General features: G+C 42.5%; 1 protein-coding gene across 1 annotated transcript; it reads right to left on the reverse strand.

Annotated features, from left to right (window-relative positions):
• Window positions 1–10,203: 10,203 nt before the first annotated feature.
• Window positions 10,204–25,848, reverse strand: LOC119661400. The gene is made up of 3 exons (XM_038070727.1): window positions 24,484–25,848; window positions 11,075–11,211; window positions 10,204–10,993 (listed from the first exon to the last, which is right to left on the reverse strand). Exons 1-3 carry the CDS (start codon window positions 25,396–25,398, stop codon window positions 10,921–10,923), a joined length of 1,125 nt encoding a protein of 374 aa, XP_037926655.1. The 5' UTR covers window positions 25,399–25,848; the 3' UTR covers window positions 10,204–10,920.
• Between the last annotated feature and the right edge of the window lie 1,907 nt (window positions 25,849–27,755).

Genomic DNA, 27,755 nt, shown 5'->3' on the forward strand with positions numbered 1-27,755 from the left:
CAAAGAAATCCACCATGGAAAATTCGTCTAGAATGTCGGCGGGGCTCACTAGGGCAGGACATTGCTAGACTGACAATGCCAGCAGATGAGAAATAAAGTGCAGAGGGTTCACAGAAATTATACCATCGCCAGTGAGATACCCCTAGTTGAAATTCTGGACACTCTAACGCAGAAACTTTCTGTCATATGCAGTCGGTTACGACGGTATGGCGAAAGCCACTCTAGATGTATCCAGAATGCAACATACGCGAGGAACCACCGGAACTTTTTCACATCTCTCAACGAAACCCAATAGGGCGTCCAGACAGTGCAGTTTTCGGTAATGGAAGCGGAAAAATACTGGGATGGGATTTGGGGGTTACCCGCCTAGCATGCTGAGTGGATCACCGCTGAAGGCACTCGCCATACCAATACGCCTGGCATGAATTTTGCGGATGTTACCGAAAATGAAGTTCGACGAGCCATAAACAGCTCGCAGAACTGGAAGGGCCCAGGTCTGGATCGGGCGCAGAATTTCGGGTGTAAGAAATTTACCAGCGTACACATTCCATTGGCACACATTCCATTGGCACACAGTATAAATAAAGTCATGAGTCGGCCGGAGGAATTTCCACCCTTCCTCACTACGGGGATTACCTACCTTATCCCTAAGAAAAACACGGTGCAGGACCCCGCAGACACAGACCGATTACTTGGTTACCAACCCTCTACAAATGCATAACGTCCATTATTTGTGGAAGGATCAATGCGCACCTCGAGACCAACAACATTTATTTCAGAGCAGAAGGGCTGCCGAGTTGGACCAAGAGGTTGCAAAGAGCAACTCATTATCGACTCGGTAGTTGTAGGATAAGCAACTAGAGGCCAAATAAACCTCTTTAGTTGCTATATCGATCATGCCAAGGCTTTCGATAGCGTCCCGCATACCTAGCTAATCGATGTTCTAGAATGCGATGATCTGAAACTAATAAAGTTTTTGGCGACAGTCATGGAAGGGTGGCGCTGATAAGCAGGGCGTATATCTGAAGGTGCTAATACCTCAGAACTCATCCGTATACGGAGGGGCATCTTCCAGGGGGAGTCGTTGAGTTCCCTTTGGTTTTGCATGGTACTGAACCCTCTTTCATGGCTACTGAATGATGCTAGAGGGCATGGTTGCCTGCCGTCGTAAAGATAATAGCTAAAAAAATCCTGGAATATCTCGAAAGTTTGATCGGCAGAGCATTCTGGTTTTCACTCCGAATCCTTTCGCATTGACCGCCTCAACAACACCCTAGAGATCAGTGCGCGAAGTTTAGATCTTCGCTTCACCTGCTCTTCATCGATTTCGAGAAAGCTTTTAACAGCTTGAACGAAAAGTGTATCTACCGTGCTTTGCGAAGAACGGGCATTCTGGAGAAACTGATAGCTGCATCAAGGGAAAATTGCTGAAGATTGTGAGTATCTTGTCACCGATGCGTGTGTGTTTTAGTTTCGATCCGCGAGATCTCGGCAAGGTAATCTTCGGAAGCTCAAACATGGCTTATGATGACTCTCGGCGAGAACGAAATTGCAGGCTATTGCCTATGATATACTGTAGGAATAGGATTTATCACAGATAGTTTCTTTGCCTCTTGCAGGCATTATTGTATGAGAGCCTATCCGAACAGCCTGGACACGTGTTGCAGAATTTAGAACCAAATGCCGTTACTAAATTAATAGGTTAGGTATTGTGTTTGAACACATGGTTATCTAGAACACTGTCTGCAGATCGGTCTGACCTCTGACCTCAGTGAGGGTTGCATGGCAACTGTCACCGATATTATTTCTTCTTGCTATCGGTCATATTCTTTATGTAGCCTTGTACGACGGACATGGAGGAGATAAATGGACTATTACATCTTTTCTAAAAAACCTCGACTACTCTGGTGACATCTGTTTGCACTTTCACCGGATGATGGATAAAGATACAAGCCAACCAAGGTCCTCAGTCTGACGGGCCATCTTATTTTCCTCATCTGCGTTAATGGGCAAAGTATCCAAGGCGTTGATCAGTTTGTATATTTAGGAAGCGTGGTTTTTGGCGATGGTGGCACCAATTTCGCTGCCTTGTCTAAAATCTGGAAATGCAGTTTTCTCAACATCAAAATCAGGTTGAGACTGTTTTGTGCTAGTGTTCTTTCTGTGTTGCTATATGGGAGTAGCACATGGAAAATGAACTCCACTGTTACTTAAAAGCTCCAAGCCTCCGTTAACACTTGTTGGTGAATTGTCATAAAAGTACGCTGCTTTGATATTATTTCTAACAAAGAATTTCGTCTACAAACAGGCCCGTTACCCGTGGACAATTTGGCCAGAAGGCGAAAATAACATTGGATAGGTCAAACAGTAAGGAAAAGCGACAATCGCTACGCCGTGTAGTGGAACCCACAGTACCAAAATAACCGATGAGTGGATTGCCAAGGGTACTTGGGACAGAACAGTATGGGAGGAGTTTAGGCATCTTAAGAAATGAACGATGGCGCGTGACTGAATGCGCTATGCCTTAAAAGGTGAATGAAAACCATTGAAGTGGATAGCGAAACATAAAGGTTTGCCGGCAATGAAAAAGGATTAGAAAAGGATCATAATCGCCACTTGTGGAGTTGGAACATGCACTTAGAATTGAAAAATTTGCAGCTGTAAAAACCACAAAATTAAACAACTAGTTTAATGGTGGGGAACTGCTGGATAGATAAATGAAGGTGTTATAATGGGACGAGTGGGAGAGGCTTACTTTAGCATGAAATATTTTCCAACTACTTTGATGAATAGACATAGAGCAATTGCGATATGTTATCGGAAGAGGCCATCAGTCGTTTCATTTGGATTTTGCTTGGTGTGGGCCAGATTCCTTATTTTGTCTATCGTCGCATTTATCGCAACCGGAGCTTGAAGCTGTGCTTCAGCAGTTTTTTTATTGCGGAAACAAAATGTGATAGGCAAATTGATCGAACGTCTTAATTGTCCGGATTTGGATCTCGATTCGTCCATGGTGATCAGCCAGCCATAAATCGTGGACTTAGTTTTCTAGTTTGACCTTAATTATGGAAAATCGTTGCACCGCTAATCCTTTAGTGAACCATGGAGATGTGATCAACGCCTCGGATGATGAGACTAGTTGATTTTACGGAAGGCGGGGTTTATGAGAAGAATTTGGCATTCCTCCCGATAAGGAGGTTTCTGATTGCAGTGTAATCCTTCTTGTTTTTCTGAGAAGCAAATCTTTTGACTGCAAACATGGTGAGTACCCCTTTGGCAAAGACTTGGCTTGGGGAGTTTTGTTTTCATAAATTTTAAAGGTGAACCAATTAGAGCTAGATTTTTTTCAATTAAACTATGTCGAGGGTGACGCTGTTTTGAGTCGCTTTAAAATGGGATTATAGGAAAATTCGCCTCGATATATTGAGAATGACATGAATGAATGACAGGGTTGGTAGCTTTAGGTTTGAAACTGTGAACCGTTGGCTGTTGGCAGAACTTTTAACTCGCCCTCCAAGCTAGCATTTTGCAGCGTTCCACCTGTCGCTCTACTCTACCTTGTTTGTTTTCTTTCCACACACTTGGTGGAGTATAGAGCATCCACACAGTCTGTTCATTGTTATCGTTATTTTTTCCACATTTTTATCTTCAGGGCTGGATTTTGTATATAAACGTGGATAAGGATAACTTTAAGGCTTGAAAATTTCCCCACAAATATTTTCTTGATCTTGTGCCTGTGCACAAAACAAAAATTTCAAAAAAAGATAAAATCCATTACCAGAACAATAGTTTTTAAGCGCGCGTGTTGTACTGGTACAATAATTGGTATTAAAATATTAAAGCTCAAAACCCGGGATATTTCTGATGCACTATATTACTGTCTTCCAACTATTTTTTAATCATCATCATCAAATTAATTTAAACAGCCAGGGAAAGACGAAAGTGTAAAGGAAAATGTAAAATATTAAGGAGGGGCGATGTTTTTATTGCTAACTATCATCATCATCAACGGTGCAACAACTGGTTTCCGATCTAGACTTGCCTTAATAAGGAACTCCAGACATCCCGGTTTTGCGCCGAGGTCCACTAATTCGATATCCCTAAAAGCTGTCTGGCGTCCTGACCTACGCCATCGCTCCATCTCAGGGAGGGGTCTGCCTCGTCTTCTTTTTGTACCATAGATATTGCCCTTATAGACTTTCCGGGCCGGACCATCCTCATCCATACGTATTGAATGACCCGCCCACCGTAACCTATTGAGCCGGATTTTATCCACAACCGGACGGTCATGGTATCGCTCATAGATTTCGTCGTTATGTAGGCTACGGAATTGTCCATCCTCATATAGGGTGCCAAAAATTCTTTGGAGGATTCTTCTCACGAACGCGGCCAAGAATTCACAATTTTCCTTGGCAAGAACCCAGGTTTCCGAGGAATACACAAGGGCTGGCAAGACCATAGTCTTGTGCAGTAAGCGCTTTGACCCTATGGTGAGACGTTTCGAGCGAAAAAATTGTTGTAAGCTAAAATAGGCTCTGTTGGCTGCCAACAACTTTGCGCGGATTTCATCATCATAGCTAGCTGTTATCGGTTGTGATTTTCGACCCTAAATAGAAGAAATTTTCAACGATCTCAAAATTGTAGTCTCCTATCCTTATTGTTTTCGTTTGACCAGTGCAATTTGATGTTGTTCGTTCTTTGCCACCATGTACTTCGTCTTGCCTTCATTTATGTGCAGCCCGCGCCACCTGCTCGATCTGGATGAAGGTAGACTGTACATCTCGGATTGTTTTTCAGAGAATATCAATATCGCCGGAGTAGGCCAGTAGTTGGATGGACTTGAAGAGGAATCGTGAATCACTTTCTCCAGGACCAGATTGAAGGGGACGCATGATAGGGTATCCCCTTGTTTTAGACCGTTGTTGATGTTGAATGGTCTCGAGAGTGATCCTGCTACTTTTATCTGGCTAACCCTGACCAATGTAGGACAGGGTCAGCCTAGTTAGTCTTATTAATTTTGTCGGGATACCGAATTCTCTCAATGAAAAGATGGTGCAACTGATATCCATATTCCAACAGTTTTTCCATTGCTTACCGCAAAGAATATCTGATCTGTTTCTGATTTGCCTGGAATGAAGCCAGTGGTGTTCTGGGCGTATGGAGCTATCCTGCCTAGCAAGATAGCGGAGAATATCTTACAGATGGTACTCAGCAACGTGATACCTCTATAATTGCTGCACTGTGTGATGTCTCCCTTTTTATGTATGAGACAGATAATGCCTTGTTGCCAATCGTCAGGTATTGATTCGCTGTCCCACACTCTGAGCATCAGTTGATGAACCACTTGGTGTGATTGGTTGCCTCCATATTTAACCAATTCGGCTGTAATTCCATCGGCTTCTGTCTACTTATGATTTTTAAGCCGATGAATTGCACAGACTGTTTCTTCTATACTTGGTGGTGGCAGTATTTGTCCGTCGTCTTCAGTTGGCGGGACCTTCAACTCTCCGATGTTCTGGTTGTTCAGTAGTTCATCAAAGTTCTCAACCCATCGCCCAATATGCTCAGTCTGTCGGAAATCTGATTTCCCTCTTTGTCTGGGCAGGATGAACATCGAGGTGTACAAGGCTTCATCCTGCTGACTTGTTGGTAAAACTTCCGCGCCTGGTGCGGTTGCTCCCTGTACTTTTCGAGTTCGCAGACCTGTTGGTTCTCCCAGGCTTCCTTTTTCCGTCTGTGAAGTCGCTTCTCCGCTCGCCGGAGGTCGTGATAAGTCTCTGCGTGCCCGCGTTCTTTGAGAATGCAGCATCACTCGGTATACAGCATTCTTCCGTTCCGTTGCTAGCTTACATTCATCGTGAAACCAGCCGTTCCGACTCTTTTTGCGGCTGGGGCCAAGTATGATTATGGCCGTATTTATGATAACGTTCTTCAGGTGATTGTGAAGATCATTTGTTGTTGGAAAGGAAAAAGTCACATATTACGGAGGGGCCATGTTTTTATTGAAATGAAAATTTTGTTTGCGAATGAGTTGACCTGAGCCACTTAATGGCGGGCCGCACTTGTTCGAGAAGCAATTTATTTCTTCTGTTAAGTGCACGGACAACTATTTTCGTGGTGATCGCCCAGTACTTTCAAAAAATTATGCATTTGGCTTTGACGGTTTCGATCGAAGGGCAGAGGCAATCTCATCAGACGTTGCCTCAGCGCCTTTACGGAGTAGCGTGACCGAAAGCGGCAACAGATAGTATTTAGCTCATTATCATTTCGTTAGCTTAAATCAGTCTAGTTTCAAACTAGGCGATTTCGGTCGATATAATTCATACCTTTGTCGGGTTTTGAATTTAATAATAAGTCGGGAAACCGGAAGCTTGACGCTTCAGGTATTAAAGGTTTTGTGTTTCCCTGTGCGAGGAGCATAACGTAGTTCTCCATTGGCTTATAGCATTGACCCGAGATATTGAAATCGTTCAGTTCTGGGCAGGTTACTGCCATTGCCAGAACTGAGCCATTTAAGTATCTCGAAGGGCAGGTTACTGCCATTGCCAGAACTCAGCGATTTAAATATCTCGAGTCAACGCTATCAGTCAATGGAGAACTGCGTAATGAAATTGTTTCACGCATTAATGCAACCTGGATGAAGTGGCATTCCCCAACTGGTGTTCTTTGTGATCGACGTATCAGCGCACGTCCCAAATCTAAAATTTACTGCAATGTCGTCCGTCTGCCACTCTCTATAGTTCTGAGTGTTGGCCGACTATAAAGGACAATGAACGGCATCTTGCGGTAATGGGGACGAAGATGTTGCATTGTACTGGTGGCGTGACACGTTTTGATTACGTCTGAAATGAGAATATCCGCGATCGATATGGGTTTGCATCGATCGTGGGAAAACTGCAAGAGAGGCGTTTTCGATGGTGTGGTCACGTAATTCACGCTAACGAGAATTCAACAACCAGCATTGATCAGAACATCGAAAGCAATGGTAAGCAACCAAAAAACCGGCCAAAACAAAGGTGGCTTGATACGCTGGATGGGGATTTAAAGATCTCGCGATTACATCCTGATGAGGCATTTGATAAAATAAAATGACGAAACCGATCATCACGAGCCGACCCCGCTTGTGAACTGAAGGCCGAAGAAAAAGAAGAAGATGCGAGGAGCGACGAGTGCACGACAGCTCCGTGTAATATGGCTAAAAATTCAATTGCTCTCTATTTTCTAGAAAGCGATTTAAATAAATCTTTTGATGGAAAGCCCTGTGTTGATAATGGTCAACCTCATACGCTTCACACTCTTAGTTTAATATTATTAGCGAATGAAAACAATTTAACCAACATCAAATATAAACAAATCAGAATACCGGAAGCTCGTGCTTCGGGTATAAAGGTTTTGTGTTCATCTTATCTAAGAAATTTCAACATTTTTCTACCCGTATACAGCTACAAAACTACGAGACATACATGTTACAGTCGTAGATGTTACGCTCACCCTAAACAAACAAACTGCCTATTTTTGAATACTGTACACATATAGGCACGTATATAAATTGATCGTACCCATATTTCCGATTTACTTCTTATATCTATCTGAATTAGGCTCTACCCGCAAAGTTCATTAGCACGCATATACTATATACCTACATACACACATGTCTCGTTGGAATAATTGATATTCATATCCAAATGATTAAAGAACTAAAACAAAATAATTCTTTTCCACCCAATTTATACGAACTTACTTCGTTGTGGTATGGACGAATTGATATGTGATGATGACGTCGTGCAGGTTGTAGAGTGCACGAAATTCACAAAAAATTGTAAAGTTTTGTCCCCTGTAACTTTGTTAATGATAGTAGGATTTTCTTCAAACTTGACCAAATTGTGCATTATGTTCTTCATTATATGCATGCCAAATTTTGTACTTCTGGGATGAACATGAGGGGGGTGCCGGGTAAATTTCTAAAGTGTGGAAATATACTATTATTAACTTTATTTGTGCAGATATCGGAACCGAATATATTTTGAGTCCTAGATTTCGTAGAGATGCACTACTGATATTTTTTTCAGATTTTTCGGTTGGATAGGTTCTGAGAACGAAACCTGTTACACTTTTTGAGGGTCATATTTTGAGCCCTCACTCCCCTATGTTTCGCCCAATATAAAATATTGGATCAGTTTCGAAAGGTACTAATTGAGACCTTTCATTTCACATGGCCACATTTTATGCAAAAAAATTTTGCACCCTCCTTTTATATGTATGGGGAGCCCCCCCTTAAACTTAACGCAAAATGGCGTCAGTTGCTGCATGTAAAGGGAACGGCAGATCACATACTCCTACCAATTTTCATGACAATCGGTTCAGCCGTTTCCGAATAAATCGGCTGTGACAGACAGACAGACGGACAGATAGACAGACGGACAGACAGACATCGAATCGATTCTAATAAGGTTTTGTTTCACACAAAACCTTAAAAAGGGCTAGGGAGAATTAAATTCTTCTTGAATGGAATTTTAATATTTCATTGGAATTTCAATTATTCTCGTTAATTATGACGTCAGCATCTTATTTGTATGGTTTAGGATGCTGTTAATTAGCACGAAATTGATAAGTTTGAACTTCTATAACTTTGACACTAATAGTTGGATTTTCATGGAACTTGGCATGTGTATGCACGAGACTGTTCTCTATGTCGGTGCAAAATTTGGTACACCTAGGATGAACTTAAGGGGAGCTTTTAAGTCAATTTCTAAAAATTGATAATATACTATTAGTAAATTTATTTGAGCAGATACCGGAATGGGACATCTCTGGAAGATTACATTTCACATAAGTGTTTTACACAAAACCTTAAAAAGAGCTGCAGATAAGTAGATTCTTGATAAATGCGACTTTAATATTCCACGCGAATGTCAATTATTCCGGGTAATTATGACGTCAGCATCTGATTTGCATGGCTTTGGAAGCAGTAAATTCGCGCGAAATTGCTAAGTTTGAACTGCTATAACTTTGGCGTTAATTGCGAGATTTTCACGAAATTTAGCACATATGTACGAAATATTATCCTCTATTCTGGTGCAAAATTCGGAAGTCCTAAGATGAATTTAAGGGGGGGTTTTCAGTAAATTTCTAAAAAGTAGTAATATACTATTAGTAAGTTTATTTGAGCAGATATCGGAATGGGACACATTTTGAGGCTTAGATTTCATCTAGGCGTACCACCCTGATTTTTTTCGGATTTTTAGGCTGGGTAGTTTCCGAAAATGAGTCCTGTCTCACTTCAAATGCGTATATTTTGACTCCTTACTCACGCACTTTGCAATTTATGCCAAAACTAATGCCAGTTTCGGAAAGTACAAATTTGATACCCTACACAACTATATCCGGTGAAAAAAATTTTTGAATCCCCCTTTTGCATGTATGGGGAGCTCCCCTTTAAACTCCACCTAAATTTATGCCACTCGCTGTATGCGTGGGATTTCATAGTTCCCATCTGTCCACCAAATTTCGTTTGGATCGGTTTAGCCGTTTTGGAGAAAAATGCGTGTGACAGACAGACAGGCAGACAGACAGACAGACAGACATTGAATCGATTTTAATAACGTTTTGTTTTACACAAAACCTTAAAAAAGAGCTAAAAGTCACCTGTTGCCGCTTTCGGTCACGCTGCTCCGTAGGGTAGGGACGCTGAGGCAGCGTCTGATGAGATCGCCTCTGCTCTGCGATCGAAACGATCAAAGCCTAGCAACTATGCAGTGATAATATTATATTGCAAACATGCAATGCACTGCAAATGCCAGATATTTTCATAAAACCAATAAATTATAGTCGCAATGAAATGGACGACTTGTAGATGCATGCAACCAATCCCAATGTATAACTCAGTTTCAAATAAAAAGATTGTTGAAGTTTGCTTTCTACTATAAAGTGTTGATAAATTCGCATAGCCTATTAGCAAATTATGCAAATAATATACATTTATATGCCAGAAGTAACAACCACAAATGAGGTAATTGATTGGTCCAGAGATCAGTTCAAGTTCAATCATAATAGCAATTGGGTTTCTGCATATTCATTCAAACATTCATAGCAGCTAGCATTTTCTTCTGTTGAGTCTCGTAGACAAATCTGATGGTTCGTAAAGCTTAGATGAAGTTAAACCTTCGCATTAACTTAAGGAAAGATCAAAGCAAACAATCAGAATGTAAATAAATAATTTATTAGATCCAGTTAAAATTATACAATTATATAAAATACTAACTTTTGAGATATCAATATGACGGTGATATTGATTGCAAAAACGTTGACAATAAACTCTATTAAAACCAACTACTCGTCTACTTAACATTATAGGAAAGAATACTAATTCAGACATGAATGGGGCTCGTCTCTAACAGTGGAATTACCTTTGCTTTGCAGCAGCCAATTATCATATTTACATGAAAATAGTAATTATAAAATCAGCCCTAGTTGGGATAACAGATAGTGGAAGGATCATAAGCTCATAAAATTATTTGGGAGGGTCACAATCACTTTAAAACAAATATTGGAGTTATCAAGTTGTAAAATAAAAACAATTTGGTAGAACAAATATTTATCAATAGATCACTTGGTTGTTGCTACACGACTCGCATTGAACGGTTTCCCTAGGTTATTGCTTTACTATTATTTTTTTCTTTATGTTAAAATATTCGCTAGGGTTTTTTTTTCGTATATAATAATACACTAACTAATAGCACATTTTCCCCGTTTGAAAAAAATGCACAAAAGCATGCGGGTTTCATTGTCAGACTTTGTTCTGGTTCAAATAATTCTATTCGAGCTTCAGCTAATGCTTGGTCTTTACTCCCATCGCTCGTTATATAACTAACACTCAGTTGAATTATCAGTGGAATGCACAATCCGCATACGAGGCAAGCACTATGAAGAAGAGTTCATAGACGACGTTGTGAGACTTCCACACTTAGCACACTTTGTGGATGAATTGATATGGCTAGAGATAATGAGATAATAAAAAAAAATAGTTCGTTAGATGAGATACTGATTTTTTCGGAGAAAACAAATGCATACTTACTTGAATTTTGATTTAAGATCGTCCTTTTCAGATATTTCGTTGCGTAGCTTTTGTTGCAAGGATAGAATAAGATCGTCTTTATGTTTCAGTTGCAATTTTAGGTGGGCTATGGTTTCTTCTTGGGCTTCAAATATTGCCTGAAAAATGCATTGAAGTTTTTATTGAAGACAAATATTTAGAAAAATCGCAGATTTATGGATTAGATTTGCATTTTATTTCATCATCATCATCATCAACGGCGCAACGCCTACAACAACGGTGTAGGCCTGCCTTAATAAGGAACTCCAGACATCCCGGTTTTGCGCCAAGGTCTACTAATTCGATATCCTTAAAAGTTGTCTGGCGTCCTGACCAACGCCATCGCTCCATCTCAGGCAGGGTTCGCCTCGTCTTCTTTTTCTACCATAGATATCTTATATATAAAAATCAATTGCTGTTCGTTAGTCTCGCTAAAACTCGAGAACAACTGAACGGATTTATGTTATCTTGGTTTTGAAATGTTCGTGGAGGTCTAGGGAAGGTTTAAAAGGTGAGAAAAATTCGAATAATTGCCGGTAAAACCCTAAAAACAGCACTTTTCTTCTTCCCATATAAACGTTTTTTTCTAAATAAAATTTAGAGTCAATTTGAACTTTATTGATATTCAATAAAGTTCAATCACTCACTATGTTCATCGGACCTCATATTATAACCAAGTGACAATCTTTTATTTCTAAAAAGACAAAAGACATCAAATGTTTCACAGCTCAGAACATGTTGTATTGGAAAATAGAAATTCTGTTTTTAGTATTTTTGTTTCTCACCTCTTGAAATATTTATGGAAATTCAGAGAAGGTTTAAATTCTCTGAATTTTCATAAATATTTCAAAACCAAACTAGACTACCTAGACCTAGACTAGATATTAAGTTTTGTTACAAATTAAATTTCTGAATGCAACGATAATATTTGACATTAGATTTGACAACCAACTAATATGTCAATCCATCCTTTTGCACTTTAGAACACGGAAAGAAGTATTACGATATTGTGTTACGATATTTAGGAGTGCGCGACAACTTTCTTTACTTTGGCGATCCTTTGTGATAGTGACATTCCAGTAAATGTGCTCTTTTTTTTGATATTTTGCGATTGTGACACTTTACTGCTAAGTGAGCGAAAAATTTTCTCACTTTGATTATTTACAATTTACGATGCCGAGGAGAAGACGACCTGACTTCGGTCGTCGCAGTCAATCAAATGTGCGAAGAACTACCTCACGTGCTAACCGCACTGATGACCAGAGAGAGACAGATCAAGAAAATAGTCGTATTGCTATGTCAGAATTGTCTTATTTAGTGAGTGATAATGAAGTAGATGGGCTTAAAATGCAACGAGTTCGTGCACATCAAACATAATAACAGCAATCAGGATATAATGAAATTGATCGAATCCGCAGACGAAATGCTCCTGTGATTCTTGAACGAGCTGCATTGCACTATGATCCGGCAATTGATTATAGTGCTGACAAATCGGTAACAATTGGGGAAATGAAAATAATTTGTAAATATTGTAAGGCGTTAAAATACACTCATGAATCTACTGGATTATGTTGTGCTGGAGGCAAAGTGAAATTGCCACAATTGCTCCCACCACCAGATCCTTTACGATCTTTAGTTTCTGGGATTGGAAGTGATTCTATGCACTTCTTGGCCAACATTCAGAAATATGACAGCTATTTCCAGATGATATCATTTGGCGCTACACATATTATACAGGACAATTTCATCCCCACTTTCAAGGTTCTGGTATATAATATTTTTTTATAATATTCAATATGTACTAAAATGTATGTATCGGAAATAATTAATCGACAAATTTTTAAAAATTGCAGATACAAGGACAAATTTATCACTTATTGGGGACACTGTTACCAGTGCCTGATGCAGATTATCAATTTTTACAAATTTATTTTATGGGCAATTCAGATGCGGAAGTTGATAATCGTTGTGCTCACAATCCAACAGTGAAGAGAACCATTGTCCATGAATTACAAATGTTTCTGCATCAGAATAAGAATTTAGTAAACATATTCAAAATAGCATTGGATCGGATGCCGTCTGATAGCCATAATATTATCGTTCGAGTTGACAAATCGATTGAGACAGTTCGAAGTCTGCCGGGTCAGCTAGTTACCCTTATAGTTTTTCCAGGCTGGATCAAATTCATCCTTACGGATTAAATAACCCGTCCACCGTAACCTATTGAGCCGAATTTTATCCATAACCTGATGGTCATGATATCGTTCATAGATTTCGTCGTTATGTAGGCTACGGAATCGTTCATTCTCATGTAGGGGGGTAAGGTGGTCAAAGGGTAGTATAGGTCCCAGGGCGAAACGTGGATTGGTACCCACGATGGAGCATAAAACCTGGGAAACGCCTGCTGAACCAACACTAATAGCTCTACTACCAAACCCTATCTCCACCTCCACGTGGTGATCGCTGGGAGCCTTTCTTAACGAAAAGCTGCAGACGAAGAAGGCGAGTCTCCCGCGCCTAAAAACGGGACAAATTGTATCAACTGGTCCTCCAGGTTGGGGGTTAGGTAGGGCTGACAACCCTACACGGAAAACAATTTGTTACGAAGCCACAACAGGAGCCTCGGACTGGACGGATTACACAACGACAAAGGAATAACGATTTGCGGATTTTATTTAATTGGGTTTGTTTGAGACAAAAAGCAAAGGTCTGTAACAGATTCCGTAGTAGAAATATGACCTCTTGTTTTGTCTGTGGATGCTTCCTCCCAGTACCGTGGCCTAGTGATAACTAGGAGAGTATGAAAGCATTGAGTATAAAAAGGGTAAATAATTTCGTATTGAAACTTATTCATACGATACGGTGGCATGCTATGCCATCCACAAGAATCATCACGATTCAGAATCGCGGAGTACTTTTTCCGCCTCTTCAGCTGTTCATGATCATGGACGAGAAGCCTACCATACATCCCTCAAATGACCATCGAAACGCTTATCACAGCTTGTAAGCTCTTACTTGATGTGATATACTGCGGAGAAACCATTGCTGTTTGCGGCTTCTTCTGTTTTCCTCACCAGCGCAATGGTGGAATTCCGTAAGGTTAAAGAATTGAAACACAACATCGTCTCCGTCAAAAATTAGCGACCGTTTTTATTTCGTAAATGTCGATATTCGGGAACAACTTGTTGCCTTTGTCAGTGTAAAACAAAAACCTATTAAAATCAATTTACTGTGTGTCCGCCTTCCTGTCACACGCACTTTTCTCAATCGACTATACCGAATCAAATGAAATTTGGTGGGTATATAGGAAATGAAATTCCACACAAACAGTAAGTAACATCAATTTCGGTGGAGTTCGAAGGGGGCTCCTCATATATGCAAAGAGGGGATGTAATTTTTTTCCTCTTATTATATCCGTGTTTGGTATCAAATTGAAGGTCCCAATTAGGACGTTCATAAGCAGATTTTAATTTCGACTTAAAATAGGGGAGTATGTTTAGTATTTTTAAAAATTCGCACCGAGTGTTTCGCTACAAGTAAAATGCAGATTTCCCCTTTTTAAGGTTTTGTGTGAAACAAATTCTTATTAAAATCGATTCAATGTCTGTCATACCCGATTTACTCGGAAACGGCCGAACCGGTTATCACGAAATTTGCTGCGAACATGTGGTCTGTGTGCCCCTTTAGATGCAGTGAGTTGCGCCATTTTGTATTAAGTTTAGAGGGGCTCCCAATATATGAGAAGGGGGGGGGGTGTCAATAACTTCAAAGCATATGGCCATGTGGGATGAAAGGCCCCGAATAGTACCTTGCGAAACTGGTCTTGTTTCTGATATTGGGTAAAAAACATGGGGAAGATTGAAGATTGGATCCAAAAAGCGAAACAGGTCTCGTTCTCAGAACTATCCAACTGAAAAATCACGCCGAGCTTCCGGTATTCCGATTTGTTATGAAATTATAACGATTTTGCTGTCATCTATATTCATTTGGAGTTTGTTTTGGAGAAATTGTCAACGAAAGTTTGCAATATTCGAAATTTTAATGGAAAACAGTGAACGAAGCGAGCATATGTGTGGCGCAGCAGGATTGGCAAATTTCGAATGTTGTGAACACAGTTAGATACTAGACAGCTACCACACTCCCCCTTGTCCCTCAAGGGGGGAAATCAGTGCGAGTACACACGATTTCAAATTGTTTTGCCCTTGAGCATGAGCGAGATGTAACGAAAATCCGATCAGCTGTGTTTGACATACCGCCCGGACTTGTCAATGTATTGGTGAGATTGACAAGTTTTTGCTTATGTATAAGTGAATACGTGAAACAACTTTTTGCTATATGGGTGAGCACGCCGTAGTACCAGAATAGCAAAAGCTCACCGATCTCTCTCTTACCAATACGACTTGACGAAGATTATGCCTTTTCCTTGTTTAGCGAAAAACAAACAAATTTCGAATGTTGCCAATCCTGCTGCGCCACATCACTACGCCCCCACTTTGATGCGTCAAAGATTGTCCCTCAGCAGACGCAGTAATCCCGACTCTGTGAGACCCGATCTGACTTCAGATCAGAAGGTTGCGGGTTCAGATCACGTCGGGGTCACCACTTTTATGTAAATCGTTCTCAGCGCACATGAATACCCTGTAACTGGATTTCACAGTCACTCAAGATTGCAACAACCTTCTATCTATTATACTAGCTAAGTATTTGCAATAATACTTCCCTGCGCTAAGGAATGCACGACGTCAATAAGAAACAATCAAAGCAATACCGTATGTTATCTGCCACTCAATTGATTTACTTAGCACCAACCACACTCACTTCGTCCTATTGTTACTGTTGTCGTGTGGATACATATAATATAAGGCAATATAACAAATCACAACCCCCCTTTTGTTTTCTGGGTACAGGAAATAAAAGGAACATCCCTCTGTTTATTTTCGAGGTGCCATCACACACAGAATTAAGCAAAATCAGGACAAAGGGAATGTCTGGAATTTTTAATCGCAAATTTTTGCAACTCTTGGTCCCGAAAGAATTTTAAACCTGTCTGACTTCAAAATATTTGTTCAGCGAGAGGACAGAATTTGAACAGATCTTTTAATTCAAACTTTCTTTATTCGTACAAATCTTTCATTACTAAATAAGAATAAAAACATGTTAACTAACTTTTGTCGATAACGTAAAAACTTTTACTTTACTTAGAAAAGAAAGGCGCGTGCGTCTTCGGTGACGGCTGGAGCAGAAGATACCGGTTGTTCTCCATGCGGTCCCTCTGTCTCCAATCAGCGGAACTTTTTCACCGCCGGCTCCCCACTCCTGTGGCGAGTTCTAAAAAGCGCGAAGAGCGCCGGCAGCGTCATCTATCCGCTCGCATTCACACGCCAATCCTGGTGCGCCACATATGTACTCGTTTGCGAACAGATTTTAGTAAAGTATGTTTTTTATAAAAAAATTTCCTTAAAATGTAACCATTTGTTAAATGTCCGTTGGATTTTTATAATACCGTGCTTTTCCTTTTTGTTTTATATTTTTTTTGTAGTAAACTAAGCCAGAGAGAACAAGAATATACAACCACAAAATTTGAAAACGGTATCTGTGTTTAAATTTGTAACGCGTGACTTGCCTGTTCGGACAGGCTCCGACACAATTGCGCTTGCCAATGGCATCACAAAACGTACAGTAACATACGTGGGTTATTTCTGGGATTAAGCGCACTCCATCGCACATTCAGATGCAGGCAATGAGGACATTCCCAACGGTATCCCTGGAATTTCTTCTGGGATTAAGCCCACTCCATCTGCACATTCAGATGCGGGCAAGAAGGGCAATATTCAGGATGGCCGGAAGTATTATTGGGGCGGGGAGCTACCTAAATGGAAGGAAGATTGATATTCTTTCTAGACGGTATGCCAAATTATTTATACCAAGAGATAACATGACAACGAGGTTGAACTTCGATATTAAGTTTGAAACACGATGGAGTAACAAGGCAAACTAGGAGATCGTGGCTGTGACATACGGCTTAAACTATCAACTGACTACTTGGTACACTGATGGATCTCTCACAGCAAAGGGAGCGGGTCATTGGTCGAAGGAAAATGTACTTGGAGCCCATGGGTAAGCGCACTAGCATATTCCAGGCGGAAATGAACGCCATGGATAGATCTGCCTCCTTTAATATCCAAAGGAACTACATGCTATTCTCATCGAGAGCCAAGCAGAGATCAAGGCACTTAGATCCAAGCAGGTGAACTCTAAATTGATATGAGAATGCCTTGGGAGACTGATTACGCTCGGTTTGTTCAACAGGATCTGGACACTCTGGGTTCTATTCTACTTAAAAGAACAGTCCGCACCAGTATCAACTAGCCATTTAATCCACAAGGAAACGGATGTGATATGGTTAAGACCAGTGATCAAGTGTTCTTTCCACCTCTTTAGCTGCTCATCATCGTTGATGAGTCGACCGTTAACGTCTTTCACAACTTAGATTTGCGACCACATGCAAATTCTTCGTGTTTCAAGAAGCATTGTGATCTGCGGCATCTTCGGCTTCCCTGACAAGTGCAATAGTAAATTCACTTTTGCGACGGAGCACACTATTTTGAACTTCCCGAGATTTCGCGCGGTATCAGAGTTGTGTTACGTCGATATAATTTTCCTGGCCGCTTTTGAGGTTCTAATATTCCAATTTGAAATCAAAATTCTAAATTTCAAATTTTAATCTTCGGACTTCTGCCACGGAAGGGAAATTTTTCCGTCTGGCGCCCTGCTCTGCTTTGCCACGCTACATGGCTGGGGAATTGTTTTTTTTTTGTTTGGAAAAAAAAAGAAGACCAAAGATTAGAGAGAGAGGAAAGTGACAAGTGCGGAATGTGTGCCGTGCACATTTTTTTTAGGTTGGGAAGTCGAACATTGTAAAGATAGTTAACGATTGACGAATCGTAAGCTTCGCCGAATCAAAGCCAACTAAAAGTGAAAAGTGGATCGGTGGATCGCGATTGTGTCGGACATATTCTGTTTTCCTATCGAGGACAAAAGCAAACGTCGTTATTTTCAAGGATTAGTGATGATAAGTTGTGCGTTATGAGCCAATAAATGCGCCTCGCGCAGGAGAGCACAGTTATCATTTTGGAAAGTGTCCGGCAATTTCCAATCGAAAACTCAAGAAAAATCGAGAAATTCAATCCGCGTGAGAGACGAATCCGAGGTTTTTATTCTACATGGCAGCCACCCTTTTAATGGTCGTGTCTGGCGCAGGCTTCGATGGGTGCCTCAGTACCACCTTGTCCGCTGGTTGCGAACCGTATTGAGGCGGTATCTTTGCAAAATCAGGATGCTGCCATGCCCACGATGGCAACATCGTCCATCGAATCCACCGCGACTCTGACCGCTGCCGAGAGTGATGGCATCATGTCGAGGATACGATTAACCATATGATCAAATTCCCCAATCGATAAATGAAAGGAATGATTTCACAATTTGGTTCTGTCAAATGCCTAATCTGGATGCGATCGCGAGGCTTTTAAATCCCCATCCAGCTTATCAAGCCACCGTTGTTTCGGCCGGTTTTTTGGTCGTTTACCATCGACTTCGATGTTCAGACCAATCTTGGCAAGGTAGTTCTTTTTAGCGTGAATTGCGTGACCATACCATCGAAGACGCCTCTCTCGCAATTTTTCCACCATCGTTGCAACCTCATAACGATCGCGGTTATACTCATTTCGGATGTGATCAAACCGTGTCACGCCACTAGTCCAACGCAACATCTTCGTCTCCATTACCGCAAGACGCCGTTCATTGTCTTTTATAGTTGGCCAACACTCACAACTATAGAGGGCGACAGCACGGACGACATTGCGGTAAATTTTAAATTTGAGACGTTCGTTGATACGTCAATCACAAAGAACACCAGTTGTAGAACGCCACTTCATCCAGGTTGCGTTAATGCGTGAAGCAATTGGCTGATAGCATTGATACGAGGTATTTAAATCGCTCAGTTCTGGGCAGATCACTGTTGCTGACAGTGATTGCCTGTTACATGGGGGTCGATCGTCAAAAATTCAGTTTTGTTTAGATTCAATCTGAGACCGTGTTGCATGAGGCGATCATTCCATCTTTGGACAACTTGCTCGAGATCAGTTTTGCTATTAGATGCTAGAAAAACTTCATCTGCATAAAGCAATGTGTAGGGCGCAGGATGTTGGATATCCCGTGTGACGGTGTCCATAACAAGAACAAAGAGTGAGAGGGCGCTTCCTTGATGAAAACCAACAGAGACACGAAGCGGTTTTGATACACCCGCCACACTTCGAGCTTTACTTTTCGGATCGTAGTAGAGCAATTGAACCCAATGCACGAGTTCTTCTGGCACTAAGTGTTGTCATAGAACATACCAGATGAGTCCGTGTGGCACACGGTCAAACGCTTTCTCTAGATCCAGAAATGCAATGTAAAGAGGGCGATACTTCTCACAGTGTATCCCCATGAGTAATCACGCGGCGTGTTTTTCGTCAGTAGTTCCGCAGTTCTTAATAAATCTGGCTTGATCCGCGCTTATTTCAACGATTTCGTGAATGCCATTGTCAAGAATGCGTTCAAAAATCTTCATGGTATGGGAAAGCAATAGGATCGGACGATAATTTGAACATTCTGTGGAATACCTTTCTTTTTCCATATTGGAACTGGGATACTCTCTTGTCAGTCAGATGGTGTTCTACCTTCTTAGACAACCCGATTAAAGAATTCGCTGAGTGTTGGGTCCCAGCTCTTCGCTTTCAGAGCTCAGTTGCGATGTCATCACGTCCTGTTGTTTTCCCCGATTTTATTCGTTTTATTGCCTCCTCGACTTCAGTTGCGCTGACAGTGAAGCCCATAGTGTTTTACGTAGGCACCTGTCGTGAGACTTAATTCTACGGTCCTCTTCAGACACGGATTGATTTTGTGACCACAATCAGAGCCCCGCTGAGACAAGCAACAACGGTACCAGTTTATACCAAGTGCATGGCTTAGCATTAGAATTACCTAAGTCTCTACCGAACTATGGAGTACGGCACCCGTGTCGATAAGCAACACCACGCCGAGGCCTGAAGGTCTCTTTTCGCTTGAGCATAACCACAACTCCCATGAAACTCCCACTAGGGGGCCTACCGCAAATAACCGAGATGTACTCATATACAACGGGAGTTCACCCGAAGTATAAGAGTCCAGGAGCTATCCCGGTTCCCATGGTACCCTGGTAAGGTTTCGTGGCCAATTACCACTTCAGATGAGTCCCCGTGCAGACTCGGGTCCGATCGCCCTAATAAGGTCTTTGGAGCATTCAGCTACTGCATCACGGCCGGCAAACCAAAGTGAGTACAGCGTCTCCCGGTGCCACCACTATGGAGGTTCTCCTCGGCCACTTGGTTTTGGTTTGGAGTTGCGCTGACAAGTGGAATTGCTCCAAATGTCGGAAACGAGTGTGGAAGTGGAAGATGAGCAAATTTTTCAGTTGAAATCTGCTCGAAATATTCTCGCCATCTATCCGTCGCGACGGTTGGTAAGCAAAATACCATTCTTGTCATTAACGCAACAGAAGTGTTCGATATCCTATGTGTGTTCATTTCGGCTTTTGGCAAGTCCATACAGATCTCCTCCTCCCGCTCCAGTTTATCATAAAGATTTCTGTAATAGACCGCTCGGGTGATAGCGATCGCTTTGTTTACTTCCCGGTTGACATTCTGATAAATTTTCCAATTGGCCAGCGTTTTCTCGTTGATAAATTTTTGGTAGAGGCATTTCTTTTCACGGACTTTCATTTGAACATCGTCATTCCAAAGCCAAGTATCTTGGTTGATGTATTGCTTACCTGTCATGGTGACCCCGAGGATTGCAGAGGCCGCTTTGTGGATCGTGTCTTTAATTTGGTTATACAATTCTTCCACATTCATAATGGTTGGTAATCGCGTAAGTGAGATCATTTCTTCTTTCTTCTCATGAAATCACCACCATTTAATGCGCGGCGGGCCAGTGCGTTCCTCACGCTGTTTTATCGGTGGCTTAATTCGCAGGACGGCAATCAACGGTCGATGTTAGGGTGTGATGGTCTTATAGGGAACGGCTTGGCCATCAGTGACGGTGGTAAAATATCGGTGTCTTATGAGAATATAGCCGATTTGCGTTTTACTGTTCCCACTATAAAATGTAGGGAGATGAGAGAATGGTTTGATGAACCATGTATTCATAAGTAAAAGATCATGGGTGTCAGCAAAATCGATTATACGCTCGCCACCCTCATTGCGCGCTCCAAACCCCTTTCCCCCAAGGCACCTATTATAATAATAATAATAATAATAATCGTTGGCGCAACAATCCATATTGGATCAGGGCCTTGAAGTGTGTTAGAGCACTTCATTCAAGACCGTAACGGTACACCACAGTACACTGTGGGAGGCAATGTGGTCAGCATTGCGCTCGCCCGAGATTATTACCCTGATTTGACTCAGGTACTCATTCACAGCTGAGTCGACTGGTGTCCGACATCCAATCACGATAACAAATTCCTCTGCCCCCAGCGAGATTTGAACCGCGATCTTCCGCTACGACAGCCCAGCGCTCTAACCACTTGAGCCATCCGGACACAGGCACCTATTATCGTCTGCCTTTTTACCCTTGACCATTAAGGTCCACTCGAAACGCCTCACCATATGGTCAAAGCTCTTACCATACAAGACTTGTATATGATCTTGCCAGTCCTCATATATCCCTCGGAGACTTCGGTTCTTAGCAAGAAAAATTGCGACATCTTGGCCGCGTTCGAGAGAAGAATCCTCCTCTTCCCCCCATATGAGGATGGACGATTCTGTAGCCTACATAACGATGAAATCTATGAGCGATACCATGACCGTCAAGTTGTGGATAAAATCCAGCTCAATAGGTTATGGTGGGCGGATCACTTAACCCGTATGGATGAAGATGATCCAGCCCGGAAAGTCTATAAGGGCAATATCTATGGTAGAAAAAGAAGACGAGGCAGACCCTGCCTGAGGTGGAACGATGGCGCAGGTCAGGACGCCAGACAGCTTTTAGGGATATCGAATTGGTGGACCTCGGCGCAAAACCGGGATGTCTGGAGTTCTTTATTTAGGCAGGCCTAGACCGGATACCGGTTGTTGCGCCGTTGATGATGATGATGATTCAGGTCGGCGGCAATAATGATATAGTCGTCAGCAGGCATAGTTTTTTTTTATGGATGGAGGTGGAAATTTTAGAAAGACGCTGCTGCGCCAGGTTGCACCGCCTTCCGAGCTCGATCCAACTCCAGGAGTTTTGTCTGCACCACGGCTACTGCCTCATTTACCGCCATCCAGTTTTCCTCCGGCTTCAACATCTCTTCCACCAGGTTCGAGGGCTCGAAGTCCGCCCCTAAGATGCTGTTCAACTTCCTTTTCTGCTGCAGAAATCTGGGACAATGGAACATAACGTGCTCCGGGTCCTCGGGTGTAGCACCGCATTCAGGACAGTTGGGAGACTCGTCCAACTCGAAGCGATGCAAGTACTTCCTATAGCCACCGTGTCCCGTAAGGAACTGTGTCAGGTGGTAATTCAATTCTCCGTGCTTTCGGTTGACCCATTTCTCGATACACGGGATCGATGTATGGGTCCACCTACCCTTGTCTGAGTTATCCCATCGTTGTTGCCACTTGCCACACAACTCTCTCAGCAGGCATAAGGAATAGCGCGATTAGTTGATATAATGGTAAGCTTAATCAGGCGAACATCAAATCGTTGGACTTCTTCAATGACATCACGGAAATCCTCTGAGATGGCAATGCCAATACCGTATTGAGTGTGTGCGCTACCAAAATAGAGAAGTTTGTAGCCATTTTCACCGCGTTCGCGTTCAATGTCGCAGCTTTTACCAACAGACCATCGGGTTTCTTGCAGAGCGCAGATATCAATGCGCCTTTACCGAAGGGCTCTTGGGAATTCCTCGGTCTTTCCAGTTAGGGTGCTAACATTTAGCATGCAGACACGTATTTGTTTTGCTTTTGCTCATGTATCTGCTGTCCTATCAGCAAAAGAGCTCTACCACTGTCGGGCGACTGTTTGATCATACAAGTAGTCGATTTGAGGGAGGTCCCAGCTCCTCAATGCTGCGGACGCAACATAGAAGCGAACGTAAGCGACCATTAGATGGTGATCCCTTTCGAAGCTGTTGTCAGCGCCTCTCTTGTTACACACATTCAGGAGACAACTCCTAAATCTGCCCAATCTGATTCCTCCACTGAAGTAGCTAGCATCTAGCTACCGAAATACGTATCTGGGTAAATAAACTAAATCACTGACCTTAAGGGTTTCTAACAACAAAAAATTCTTGGAGAAGATGATCCATGGCCATATCAATGCCAGACTTAAAAGCGGTATCAGCGGAGACGAGAAAGCGGAGACAAGACGACGGAAAGGCGGAAAAAAACAAAATTGTTATTTGTTTTGCTTCAATAGCTCTCAAGCGAAATAAACACACAATACACCAGCATCCGCTCGTACCGGCAGCTGATCATCTGCTTCAACGAATCCCAACATCTTCAGACCAGGTGGTCGGTGTAAATTTCAGCAAACATGTGCTCATTAATTAGATTTATGTGCTCTCATCTTGCGAAACCTTTGGGCTTATGCTGGAATGCTGAAGTAATTCGAAGTTAATTGAATCATTTCTGAAACGCGGCTGAAAGCTCTGATCGTCTGTGACTCAAGCCAGCATAACTGTAACTTATTGTTGTGTTACTTATAACACTTGGATAACCAGAAATAAGTGCCAAAAGCATAATTCGAGAAAATAAAGCTTTTTTTCTGATTCTCCAGAATTCGGGTAATTTCTTCGGATCTTTATCTTGAAATAGACGCAGATTTGGCGTGGATTTTCCGGTAATAGCTGTATCGAGTGTTCTTTGTTTATGTACGCCCAGTTTTTCGTTGGATCCCCTTCCCTTCGCAAGCGGAACTGAGTGTGGTAATTATGATAATCTCGGACGGTGGAGATATTAATTAATGAATGCGATATAAACAATTTCGTAGCTCGCATCCGAGTTGAACTGATTAAAGTGGAGTCATAGAGTGCTAAGAGCATTCCGCTGTTTTCTACTTTTCAATTGAATCGTTTCTAATGTACCGAATAAAACTGTTGCGAACGCGATCTTCTTTCCGTTCAACACAGTTTGAATATAAATTAATGGAAATGCTTTCTCCGCGGGCAATGCGGAAGAATGCTTGCATGTTGTGGGAGCTCCCAATTGGCTTTGCAGATTGCAGATGCAGTGGGCAGAGGAGCGCGAGTGGCTGATAGCAAGGCAACTAAACTAATCTCGTCCTACCCACGTCCCATCAACTAGGGTTCAATGTGTACTTACACGACACTCCTCCATACTATCCGAGTAAGTCGGGGGCTCGTCCAAGCAGAAGAACTCTCGCACGACGCTCGCGTTCCTAAGCTCGTGGTTGGCCATGATCGAGTTGACGAATCGTTGCAGTCCTTGGACTCGATTGTCCAGAAAGACCGAGTTGAAATTGTCGCCGAAGAGTTTCTTTCGCGGTAGCTGCAATGTGATATGTGGGAAGGCCTGTTTCAGTTTGTTGTTGAGGCGGACGAAGTCGGTGTAGCGTCGCAGCACCAGCCAGCAATCATTTGAAAATGGATTTTCCACCCGTAACTTGTAAACGGTGAAGCGTGCGCGCTCCTCCATGACCTCGTAGCCGATAATTGGAATGCGGACGCATGCTGTGTCCGCGAATCCGCGCACCTCGATGTCTGAAGGTGTCGTCAGGTTGCTGGTCTGTGAATATGCCGAGATGCTGTGCTCACTCATGCGTCTCGCCGGCGACGAGGGATTGTTGTTGAGCGTGTCATTGCGGTAGCGTGTAGACAGCTCACGATTACTCGCGGTCGTGGCGATGCCACCGGTTCCCGGCCGCGACATGTTCCCGTGCACTGTCCTATGAACCGAAATCGTCTTCAGGCAGACCTCAGACTTTGCACTAATTAAATTTGCGTTTTGCTCGAAGTTGGCAATGAGCTTCGAGACATCAGTTTCCGACCGCCACGACGGATATTTCTTGGCTTGCGCCAGCAACAAGTGTTCTTCCGCGTCAAGGAGATTCGGCAGCGACTGCGATCGGTGCTTCGGAGATTCAATACTGTTCGATAGTTCGGTCCCGGTTGACTTCCGGCTGTGACTCGTTAATGCGTGCAGCGCGTGCGTCGTCTCTTGCTGCTGTTGCTTTCTGTAGGGCCTTGACTCGCGTTTCTTTATTGCACGTAACGACATTATTTCTAGACACCAGAGTGGGCACTCGAACCGCTTTTCACGACTTCCAAGCCAGACTTCTTGTCTTGTTCGGGACGGCGGCGGCTAGAGCGGTCAAAAACACTGGCTGACGTCATATAGGCGATTTTTTTTCCTCTCCCGACACTCCAATTTTCTTAACTATTCACTTCACAACAACTGCCCGACGATTGGCCAAGATTCTCGTTCCGGACGATAGTTTCAGCCACGGGCACGCAACATGGGTTTTTCGACAAAAATCTAATTCAACAAGAACCATATACGGGACACATACGGGAGAGAGCAAGAACCGAAAAGCGCATTAACCGAAGACAAAATTAATTAGAAGCGAGCACACGAATTCCGAATAAGGCACCTTCCCGTCTCGGGCAAACAACAAATGTCAGTCGCTTTCTTGAACACACAAAAGAAGCAAAAATACAAAGGGAAGCAAACAAGAGGAGAGAAGAAATGTCACATGAGTGAGAGATGGTATAATTGCTTATGGGGTTGCCAGATGTCTTTTTTCGTGGGAGTGGAGACATTCTCTGTCTTTAGCAAACTTCTAGATGTAAAACTCAAAGAATTTTTAAATGTTCGTTTTGAAAATAAATAAAATCATTCCAAGAGAAGAAATTTAATTTCTTGAAAACATTTTCTTTGATTGCATACAGTATTCCGAAAACCACAAGGAAAAAAAAGTCCAATATTGGCTCCATTGGTCCAATATGTGGATATGCAGTGAAAATTGCTTGTTAGAAAACGACGTGAGATTTTATCACGCGCCTTGACTCAATAGTTAACAAAACTAAACCCACTAGGGGTAAACTACTCTGATAGAGGCGTGAAGTCTCGAGAAGGATTGATATCACCGAAAAGTTCAATTCAAATGGGGCTAAATTGGCTAACGGCCTAATAAGGAAGGGGACAAAATTACAAAAGAAAAACCTAACGCGCGGGGGATGGACAAGGAAGAGAGCTGGCACTTAGTTGTGGAGGTTAGAGTAGAATCAACTCAACTAATTCATAATTACTTTTATATCATCATCATCATCATCAACAGCGCAACAACCGGTATCCGGTCTAGGCCTGCCTTAATAAGGAACTCCAGACATCCCGGTTTTGCGCCGAGGTCCACCAATTCGATATCCCTAAAAGCTGTCTGGCGTCCTGATCTACGCCATCGCTCCATCTTAGGCAGGGTCTGCCTCGTCTTCTTTTTCTATCATAGATATTGCCCTTATAGACTTTCCTGGTGGGATCATCCTCATCCATACGGATTAAGTGACCCGCCCACCGTAACCTATTGAGCCGGATTTTATCCACAAACGGACGGTCATGGTATCGCTCATAGATTTCGTCGTTATGTAGACTACGGAAACGTCCATCCTCATGTAGGGGGCCAAAAATTCTTCGGAGGATTCTTCTCTAGAACGCGGCCAAGAGTTCGCAATTCTTCTTGCTAAGAACCCAGGTTTCCGAGGAATGCACGAGGATTGGCAAGATCATAGTCTTGTACAGTAAGAGCTTTGACCCTATGGTGAGATGTTTCGAGCGGAACAGTCTTTGTAAGCTGAAATAGGTTCTGTTGGCTGACAACAACCGTGCGCGGATTTCATCATCGTATTTGTATCGGTTGTGATTTTCGACCCTAGATAGGAGAAATTGTCAACGGTCTCAAAGTAGTATTCTCCTATCCTTATTCTTCTTCGTGTTTGACCAGTGCGGTTTGATGTTGTTGGTTGATTCGTCTTCGGTGCTGACGTTGCCACCATATATTTTGTCTTGCCTTCATTGATGTGCAGCCCAAGATCTCGCCCCGCCTGCTCGATCTGGATGAAGGCAGTTTGTACGTCTCGGGTCGTTCTTCTCATGATGTCGATATCGTCAGCATAGGCCAGTAGTTGGGTGGACTTGAAGAGGATCGTACCTCTTGCATTTACCTCGGCATCACGGATCACTTTCTCGAGGGCCAGGTTAAAGAGGACGCATGATAACGCATCCCCTTGTCGTAGACCGTTGTTGATGTCGAATGGTCTTGAGAGTGATCCTGCTGCTTTTATCTGGCCTCGCACATTGGTCAGGGTCAGCCTAGTCAGTCTTATTAATTTCGTCGGGATACCGAATTCTCTCATGAATTCACTCAAAGTTATCACTACTTTTCGAAAAAGGTGACTAAACGGGGTAGAGGTTTACGGACTAAACTCTGCAAATTTCGCAGTATGTAACAATTATTCCTTCTCTGCCGTTCCTGCGTAAGTGCTCTATCGTTTCAAGCTTCTGAATACATTTTATTGCGCAACATACTGCTTAACACATTTCATAGACCGTTTCTATACGTAAGTGTAATCCCCGGATTA

This window comes from Hermetia illucens, chromosome 1 (assembly GCF_905115235.1).
Source record: "Hermetia illucens chromosome 1, iHerIll2.2.curated.20191125, whole genome shotgun sequence".
Classification (NCBI taxonomy): domain Eukaryota; kingdom Metazoa; phylum Arthropoda; class Insecta; order Diptera; family Stratiomyidae; genus Hermetia; species Hermetia illucens.